The following is a 10,513-nucleotide window of genomic DNA, read 5'->3' on the forward strand; positions in this document are numbered from 1 at the left end:
ATAAATAAATAAATAAATATGAAATATAGGTCTATGTTTTATGTTGTGGCGCCTGAAACTTTAATGTATGTTTAAATGCTGCTGTCTTGGCCAGGTCTCTCTTGCAAAAGAGATTCTTGATCTCGATGAGTACTACCTGGTTAAATAAAGGTTAAAAATAAATAAAATAAAATAAAAATAGGCAAAGTAAACTCCTGTGCTCACTTACAAAAAAAACAAAATTACATACGTATGTCTGAAAAAAACAGGTTTTATCCACAGATCTTCAGTGCATACATGGCAGCTTTGTTTAGTCCTGCACACACAGTGTTAAAGGAGGAGGTCAGTTCATTTAGCCTGAGCTGTCTGTCATCTCGACTGACCTGTGCGTAATAACGCAACTCACTGAAGGAAAATAAACCGAGGAGGAGAAGAAGTGACCCTTTACGAGCTGCTCTTGTGCACATATGTGTGTGTTTCTATGGAGGAGGTGGGGGGTGTTAGGTTAGTTTGTTGTGGCTTCAGTTAGTGGGTCGCTTTGCAGGTGATGCCAGGACTAGATAAGGAGGTCTAGACCAGCTTGTGACTCAACCAGAGGAACTGGACTGAACACAATTTACTGCAGCTTTTTGCCCTCGAGATAGTAAATGACCACTGGGCTGATTTCTGCTGCATAACCGAAGGGGGAAAGATGGAGGGATGATAAGACAACAGAGAGCCTCTGCATGGGCTGCAGCTTATATAGGTTGAGCAGGACAAACATGTTCAGTGCAACTGGAGTTAATATTACTTTGATATTACCTGATTGTTTGCACACCAGCAATCTGTTTATATCGTGTTTATAGCTTATTTTGTATATTGTATATTGGTAGAATTTCAATTTTTTTTATTCTTATTTTATTCTAACGTTTTTATCCAGTCTTTTGTTATTATACTTTTTGACTTGCACCAACAAAACCAAAGCAAATTCCTAGTGTATACCTCTAATACCTGGCAATAAACACGATTCTGATTCTGATTCTGATTTCTTTTATAACCCTTTAAATCCTCAAATCACCCCATGGCTGCAGAAGCTTTGGATTTATTTTTTTGCACAAATCAAAAAACTGTCATGAGGAGTATAATGATCTGTTGGATCTGGACAGTGAATTTGACTTTGTCGCCATATAAGAGCACTAAAATAAAAAAAATAAAAATTGTTATTTTTGTTTGCTTTGTTGTTTTGATTTTTTTTAACTCTACTCTTTCTTTTTGTCATTATTATTATTTATTTTCCTGGTTTTTGTTTTTGTTTTGAATGTTGAGGTTGTTTCCACTATAGTGTACTTGATGGGTTTGTCTGTAAAACAGTAAACAGTGGATTGCATATATGAAAACAGCCTTGAAAAAAGGGAAAAAATAAAGTATAAAAAATACAAAATACAAAAAAAAAAAAAATCTAATTAGATCCGTGCATTCACTTACTTTCTTACTTTTTCAATGATAGATGGAAATATGTTACTAATTTCAGAGCAAATAAATTAAAATATTATAGGCTTGCAAATACAAAAAGCGACAGAGGTAGTAAAAATTGACACGTTATGTATTCAGCTTGTTTTTTTTATTATTCTTTTTTTATCATTTAATAATCCCTTTACGAATCGCTTTCCTACCAATAAATAATATAACAATAATTTACTTTTTTTTGTTCGAGAAGCTCAAACAACCTGCCCCTTAAGATAAAGTATTTTTTTACAACACGAATAATTAGCAGATTATCATGCTCTGACCTTTGTAAGACAAAAGAGTCAACGGGACTCCACAAAAACGCAATAAATGTATCAAAAAATGTCTCATGTTGAAGAAACAAAGACACAATTATGATCACAATGAACTCGCACAATGTCCATCTGTTTCCAAAAAATGTTTCCATTTTTTGTTTTTGAGTGGAAGGTTTGTTGTTGTAGTAGTATATCCATCAGGGAGGTTCTTCTGTACATCTTCTCTCTCCGTCAAGTCATGCAACAATTGTTAGTTTTTGTCAATGACAGCTCCAGAAAAAAAAAAACTTGGAGTCAATCGGTGCTTTCTTGGTTTCCATCTCCTCCATGTCATGAAATAATAAAGAAAAAACACTCTCCTCTCTGTAGTTTGGGCGATGTGATGAGCTGGTCACATGCAGGGGACCGGGATCATGCTGCAAAACGTCCTTGCAGGAGGGATAGGAGGGAGGTTTGGGGGGACCAACAGGAGGTCTGAGGGGCCCCCTTTCACGTCTCCACCGGGCTGGGTACCATACTGTTGGGGGTGTCCGGTAACTGAGAGGACAAAGAAGTCACGTCGCTGCCTGAGGAGTTTCCAAGAGAGCCCGATTCAGAGAAAGACACCTGAACAGACAGAAGCAAATAAGTGTCAGGATATGCGAAATATTCAGTCTTTTATTTTGAAAAACACCTGAACAGACAGAAGTCAAATTGTCAGGATATGCGAAATATCCGGGCTTTTATTTTGAAAATTTTGGTTGTAAAAGTATCATAGTTCAATAAAAAAAAGAGAGGAGGTTTACAGTACAAATTAGTAGTAAGACATTGTCTGAAGTGCATAACTCAGGTGGGTTAAATGTGAAACCAAAAAACTTCAAAATAAAAATACTTCTCTATTTTCCAACAAACAGTAAATTCTTGACAGAGTAGAGACTGTATTATCGGATGTATTTAAACCTGTACAAACATATTTACAAATACCCATTATCTTTTATATACTTTTTCTCATAATAATTCAATCATTTCCCTGTTTTTGCTGACATGGAGACACAATGCTGACATGCTTGTGGCCTCTCAGAGTGTGTGTGTGTGATGCAAGTCTGTATTCACACATGCAACAATATTCTGATTACTGTTTGTGTGCATGTGTGTGAGCACCAACATATTACTTTGCATACATCTCTGTAGATAGATAGATAGATAGATAAATAGATGGATAGATGGATAAATAGGTCTCAATAGGAGATTGCATGTTGTGGGACTATGCCACTTGGCCTGTGTGCATGCATGTCTGTCTAACTCAGTCTGTCCTGAACACACACACACCAGTTGTTGGAAGGCTGGCTGGTCCAGTTCGCTCTGCAGGGCGAACTCACTCAGGGCTTTCCATGGAGGCTGGTATGTCTGAACCTCCACTGGGTTTCCCTGCATGGAGCTCTCATGTCGGATAGGACTCCCAGCCACAAGAGGCGTCCCTGTGAGGCCCTGCAGGTTCTGACAAAATAATGATAATAAAAAAAGCACAGCATAAGCATTATTTGTCTGTGTCCTGTCACTTTAGAAAGAACTTTAAAAAACCTGCTCTGTTCTCATGACACCTATGTTTTGAAAATACTTTTTTTCTAAGTGAAAAGTGTCAATTTTATGTATGATAAATGCTAATTTTGGAATAATTGAGACAGCACGTTTTTTTTCCAAAAAAGTTTCCTCTTGGGTTATAGAGCAAAGATTGAACTATGGTGTCAGAGCAAGAGATGTAGACCAAAGCCTTGTGTGCAGCAGAGGAAGTTTTTACCTTTCAGGTCAAGCAACTGAAGCCAAAGCAGTTGATTCATTATTCATTGGCCTGAAGTTTGAATACAGAATAGCACTGGAGCCAACTGGAGCGGCTGTATACTGTGTCTTATGTGTAACTACAAACTAAAGTTTAGAAAAGAGTAAAATTATATGCTGGTGGTAATTTACTTTCGGAAAATAGAGTATCTGCAACTAGTGATAATCACAAGGCAAACAAATGGAAAACATTAAGCTACAAGGTTATTATGCTCATCTGTTGCATTTAAAAGCTTTAGTCCAGTCTCAAATAGATATAATTGGCTTCAGTTGCTTGACCTGAAAGGTAAAAACGTCCTCTGCACACAAGGCTTGGTCTACCTCTCTTGCTCTGACACCATAGTTCAATCTTTGCTCTATAACCCAAGAGGAAACTTTTGGGGAGGGAAAACATGCTTATTAATTACTAAAGTTTCTTCTTAAGTAATGCTCTTTTAGTGTTTTTTTTAAAACCATTATAGTATTTTGTTGTGTAATATGATTTGGGAGTGAATTCCATTCTTGCATTATATTGCTGTACGTTGACCTGATTTGGTTTTGGATCTTGGTAAAGTAAAACAACCTGCAGCAGCAGCATGCTTTGTGGAATAATTGTGAGTATCTGTACTAAAGGATAGTTTTTTTTGTAAAAAAAAATAAATGGAGTCTTTGTTGAGAGTAGTAAATAGTGATAATCACAAGGCAAACAACCTAAAAACACAATATTTTCATGGAAAACATTAAGGTTATTATGTTCATAAGGCATCTGTTGCATTTAAAAGCTTTATTCCAGTCTCAAATAGAAATAAAAACTGGGTGAATTGAGTTCCCATGTATCATGTTTTTTAAAATAATAAGCAAACACAAGTAAATACATGAACGAATGAATGCATAATTGTAGTAGTAATGAAAGTGGTCCTAACTTACAAAGATGCTTACAGTCTTATCACTGTGGTGCTGTTGCTGGAGCTGCTTCATCAGGATGCTCCTCTTCTTGTCTTTGCAGCGCTTGTTCTGGAACCAGACCCGGATGACTCTGGGACTGAGTCCGGTCATCTCCACCAGCTGCTCCTTCATCAGGGCGTCCGGTCTCGGGTTGGCGTTGTAGCAGGTCCGCAGGGTGTGGAGCTGCTTCTCGTTCAGCACCGTCCGGACCCGGGTCGTCTTCTCAGACTGCTTGTGGCCGTGGTTCCGATGCGGGGCCTGCCGCACCGTGACCGGGTCTGCAGAGGAAAAAACATCCGTCAGAAGCTGCACAAAAGCTCCAGTAAGACTGTCAACCTTTGATACAGTTACTTCTCAATCTGCACTGTTTTGCCTTTTGCATCTTTGTTTTATGCAATAATATTTATCAGCCTGGCATGATGTTTTATTAAAAATAAGAACGAAATTCTGCTCCATAATGCAGAGGTGAAAGACGTTTGCATGAATTTCCAAAGACCAGACTATTTATCAGCATGGCATGATTTTTTATGATATAAATGTCTGCAATAGCTTAAATTCAAAGGTTAAAGAGAAAAACAATTGGGAAGTTCTTAGATTATAACATATTTGTAATATTTACATCATGCATGGCAATAAGAACGAAATCGTTTGCAAGAATTTTTGATACAGTTACTTAGCAACCCATTAATCTCAATCTGCACTGTTTTGCCTTCTACATCTTTGTTTTATGCAATATAATGTATCAGTCTGACATGATTTTTTATTGTATAAATGTCTGCAATAGCTCCAAACCAAAGGTTAAAGAGAAAAAAAACTATTAGGAAGTTCCTATATTGTAAAATATTTTGATTTATATCATGCATGGAAATAAGAACGAAATTGTGCTCCATAATATTCAGAGGTGAAAGACGTTTTGCATAATTTTTTGATACAGTTACACTGTTAAGAATTTCCCAGTAAAATAACAGTAAAGAACTGGCAGCAGGGTTGCCCTTATGTTACTGTAAAATTAATATTATTATACTGTCGCTGAAATTTACAGCTTTGTACTGTTAATGAAAAACACAGTTTGAACTTTATTAATTTCACAGTATTTTACAGTTAATTTACTGTTTAAACATTCATTATATTTTTTTCACCTTTCTTCTACATTATCTTATTGATTTGTTTTAATGCACTATTTAGGTTGTATTTTTTACATACATTTTAATAAACATTATTTTTGCCTAGATGAATAGACTTAGCAGGTTACAGACATAGGAATAGTCACACTAAATACAATTAAAGGCACTTGTTAGGAAAAAGGCTATAATAGACTTGTTGACACGTTTCCCAACATGTGTGTCTCTAGCTGGCTACAAGCACAGAATGCAAACCATAACAACATGTGAATGAAGAACAATAAAGCTAATTCACTGATTGTACAATCATGTACAATGTACAAGCCTCACATGTGCAGATCAGGTCCCAGAATTAAAACAAATACTGCATGAAACTGTTACTGATGATACTTTAGACAGTTGATCAGCAGTAAAGTCCTGTTTTTTAAGAATGCGTTATAGTTCAGTTAAAAAACTGCCTATGAGCATAATTTAACAGGTTTTCTTTTGTATTAACAGTAAAGCACTGTTTTTTTTAGCAATAACAGGTTAATACTGTTGAAATCCTGCTGTAAATTAACAGCAATTGTTTACAGTGTGTCACACTTTGATACAGTTACTTAGCAGCCCATTCATTTCAATCTGCACTGTTATGCCTTTTACATCTTTGTTTTATGCAATCATATTTATCAGCCAGGCATGCTTTTCTATGATTAAAAATGTCTGCAATAGCTTAAAACCAAAGGTTAAAGAGAAAAATCTATTGGGAAGTTCCTAGATTAAAAAATATGTTGATTTACATCTTGCATGGAAATAAGAACGAAATTCTGGTCCATAATATACAGAGGGGACATTTCCAAAGACTAAACTGCATGTTTTTTTTTTTAAGATTTGCGTTTTGCAATCTAACCACTCACGTCTTGCATTGCTGTTGTCAGCCTATAATAATCCTTAACCGTATCGCAATAAAAAAGGAGGCTGTTTTTTTCACCAAATAGGCCTCAATTAGATTTAAAAAGCGCAGCTGGAATATGAAATCCCACCTGGAGGCCTGCAGTGTCTCTGCACTGAGCTGCTGTGTTAAAGGTATTTCTTTAAAGTAGGAAGTTAGTGAACATTATTCACACATTTGCTTTGTTCTGTTTCTGTTGGCATGCAGGCGCCTCAGGATGGCAGCTCTGCAAACACACACACACACCCACACACACATACTGACATATAGGCTATAGTCTATCTGCCACAGTGTGCTTGTGTGTGTGTGTGTGTGTGTGCGTGTGTATATAGGCTCAAATAAGCCTACCAGATTATTCAGATAATGGCAACAGAGCAGGTTAGAGCTAATGAGATCAATTATGAAATTAGCCTGAAGAAAGGTCTCATCAACCACAAACAAATCTGGATGTTAAAGAAGGCTAAAAAAAATCCTTGACAATTTTATATTGATTTTTTTTATTTCGTTTTTCGAAACTTAAGCAAACCTTTTCTTTTTATTTAAGTTGTAAAATATGAGAATTTCTTTCAATAGATTTCTCTTATTCAGGAATAAACTGATGATTTTGTGATGTTCTGGTAATGTTATAAACAGTTGGCTTAAGTAAAATAAATAAATAAGAAGAAGAAGAATAATACAAATAATAAGAATAAGAATAATAAGAATAATAATAAGAATACGAATAAGAATAAGGATAAGAATAATAATATTAAGATTAAGATTAAGATTATGATTAAGAATAAGAATAAGAATAAGAAATGTCTGCAGATTTTATGATGTTCTGGTATTATTATAAACAATTGGCTTAAGTAAAATATAAAATAATAAATAAAATAAATAAAATACAAATACAAATATAACAATAATATTAATATTCCGACCTGCCAGGTGCAGCGGTCTGTTGGAGTGGATGTGTCCCGGGCTGATGGGGCTTCCTGCGGAGCTCCTCTCCAGCAGCAGGCTGTGGTCTGCCCGGCAGAGCAGCTCGTCTTCCCGCAGAGAGAACTCGTCTCCCGGCAGCAGCTGCCTGCTGCACACCGAGCACCGGAAACACTCGATGTGGTAAACGTTATCCCGGGCTCGCATCACCAAGTCGCTGCTGCTGAAGCCCAGGTTGCATTTTGCGCATTTTATTCCAAACAACCTGGAAAATTAAAGGGGGGAAATGTCAAAGAATTAAAAATGTAGGAAGAAAAATGCAACAAATAAAAAAGGAAAAACTTTCGGAGTTGAGCTGTAGCCTATATCTAAATGAGCTTATGCTATAATTTCCTTTTTATTTTAATGGATTAATGTGCTGCTGAAGACATGTAAATCCAGAGGACAGATGGTCGTTTTGTAATGGGTTATGTATGAATAAATGTGTTTCGTTTTTTTTGTCTGATGGGTCTTACTTTGTCTGTCTGTCTGGTAAACAGTATGTCTATTGTATGTGTACTTTTTCTCAAACTGAGCTGCCTATGGATGCAAAATGAATTTCAGTGCAAACTGACAATACAGTTGTATCGTATAACAAAAATACTGTGGAGTGTATTTTCTATTTTTGTGTAATATTGTGCAGTGAACGTACAAAATGCACAAAGGTCTGCTGTTTTTATGTGCGCACTTTTCCTCTTTATATCCAAATTAGTCTTTTTTTTTAATTAGCCTCTTCATAATATAAAGTATTATCTTTACACTTCATGTCTATATTCAGGGAATATTCTGATTAAACTCCTACCTTACATAATCTCTTTTGCAATAGGTTTTTCCGTCCCGGACGAAACAAGTGCAGTTCTCATCCAGGTACTGGCTGCACTCTGCACACTTCAGGCAGGCTGCATGCCACTCCAGGTCGGGAGAGACTCTCAGGATGTACTGGTCATGGATCTGACTTCCACATCCGACACACATCGCGAATCCTGGCTTCTCTGCAAAAAGAAAAACGCAGCCAAATATAATCACAAACATTTATGCATTTATTCCTTCCTTTTTAAAGTCCAGTTTTGCAGTTTTGCAGGGACATTCCTCTATTTTTGCAGACTTGTGTTATGTAACAGATGAAGACTTTTGTTAGTATTCGTCAAGCTGTTTCATTTCTAAAAAAAAAAAAAAAAAAGCACCTCCTAAATGCAAAATGATACTACACAATATTGCATCATTAAAAAAAAATAACTTTACTAATCGCTGCACTGCTGAATATATATATATATATATCATGTAGCCCCATAATGCCACCGTGACGAAAACAAAATCTGCCACTTAAAACTCCACCGAGCAGTTTAGCTTTACTTACTTTTGGAATGATCCCCCATATCACCCAAGAAAGAAGAGCTGAAAATAATATCCACCATACAGGACGGATAAAGGGGGATTGTGGTAGATGCAGAAAAAGATGTGAGGAGATGACTGGCCCTTCGGCTGCCTCCCTGATAACGTGTGTCTCTCCGGACTGGGAGGGTGGTGGAGGAGGAGGAGGAGGAGGAGGGAGGAAGAGCAGAGGAGGCTGCAGGATACACCACGCTGCTGCTATGACGTCATGACGTCAACACAGAACGCTCCAATCACCCTGCTGCATCTCTCAACCTGTACAAATAAATAAATCCATTGCATATTTATGTTTGCATGACAAAAGCTTAAGAATGCAGATTTTGTTTCTTCAAAGATTCAACAAAAAAAATATATAGTTAAATTAAAATGTTTTAACACCATGGAACCTTTTTGATTCTTTAAGATGCACATTCATGATAGTGATAATTATCATCATTATCATCATCATATCCTCCTGAGACCAAGCCCATTGACATGTGTCCTCTGTTATGGATTGTGTCCACATGCATATACTCTTACTCTTTTGATCTACTCTATCAACTCCTGGTGTATTGTAAAGAGGACATCCTGGGCTTTCCAGTGATATGGCATGTGATTTTTTTTTTTTTTTTAATCAATTTGAATGTATTCTTGGTTTAATATCACTCTACAGCCATAATCTGTTCATTTTTTTAGTCTTTTCACACTGAAATAGTCCTGTTGTCCACTACAGTGGACAATAAAAATAAAGTTTAACAAGCCTAAATTGTTAAGATTTTCTTTTTAACCCTAAATAGGAAGGAAATCACAAAAAAAAGTATTTGGAAGACACTTTTTTTAACTCGGTTCCCAGGAGGATATACTAAAAAAATATTCAGTATCTACCCCTCTAAAAAAAAATCTGAATCTGTCTAGTTAAACTAAGGTTCTTGGGTCACACAATAACTGATTATTGATAAGAAATATATTATCAAGGCAAGGCAAGGCAGCTTTATTTGTAGAGCACATTTCAGCAACAGGGCAATTCAAAGTGCTTTACAGAAACATTCAAGAACATTGCAAAAAAGGTGCAAAAGAACATTAAGACATAATCAAAACAGTTATAAAAACAAAGAAACATTATCAGGGTATTTTTTGGTCCATAATACAAATTATTACATGTCTAGATTGTTAAACTCTCATGCACATGATTAACACAGGTAATAAGATAACTTTTTATGTTGCTCCTCTGGTGAGGGATTTTGATATCGTTTTCCATTAAAATTGGGATTTTAGCTGTTCTGTATATCTTGATCCAACATCAATATCATTACATGTTATGATGGGAAAATTATGTTTCTTGAGACCCAGAGTCACATTGTTCTGGCATTGGTCTTTGCAAAAATAGTGCAAATTACAGCCTTGATATTTTTTTTATATATATATTAAATAATGATAATAAAAAAAAGTCAACCATTTCTTGCAGTAATTTGTTTTTTGCACATAAATTCAGGAGGATCTGAGGACAGTCTCGTCTGCTCCGTCCAGGTTGCTCATCTACTCGAGAACGAGGCCATCTATTGGAGGAAAAGCAGAACTACATTTATCAGAGAAGCACATTTTAATTCAATCTATGGATCGATCTGTCTAATATGAGCTTGAAAACTAAAGATCTT

The 10,513-nt window shown here is 36.0% G+C and overlaps 1 protein-coding gene across 2 annotated transcripts; it reads right to left on the minus strand.

Annotated features, from left to right (window-relative positions):
• Positions 1-1,560: 1,560 nt before the first annotated feature.
• Positions 1,561-8,979, minus strand: isl2b (ISL LIM homeobox 2b). 2 transcript variants are annotated; one of them, XM_037792235.1, is made up of 6 exons: positions 8,845-8,979; positions 8,290-8,479; positions 7,451-7,713; positions 4,461-4,756; positions 3,048-3,215; positions 1,561-2,345 (listed from the first exon to the last, which is right to left on the minus strand). In XM_037792235.1, exons 1-6 carry the CDS (start codon positions 8,900-8,902, stop codon positions 2,229-2,231), a joined length of 1,092 nt encoding a protein of 363 aa, XP_037648163.1. In that variant the 5' UTR covers positions 8,903-8,979; the 3' UTR covers positions 1,561-2,228. The 2 variants fall into 2 exon arrangements, with proteins under 2 accessions (XP_037648163.1, XP_037648156.1); XM_037792228.1 differs by lacking the exon at positions 8,845-8,979 and having other exon boundaries at positions 8,295-8,473.
• Between the last annotated feature and the right edge of the window lie 1,534 nt (positions 8,980-10,513).

This window comes from Sebastes umbrosus, chromosome 2, assembly GCF_015220745.1.
Source record: "Sebastes umbrosus isolate fSebUmb1 chromosome 2, fSebUmb1.pri, whole genome shotgun sequence".
Lineage (NCBI taxonomy): Eukaryota > Metazoa > Chordata > Actinopteri > Perciformes > Sebastidae > Sebastes > Sebastes umbrosus.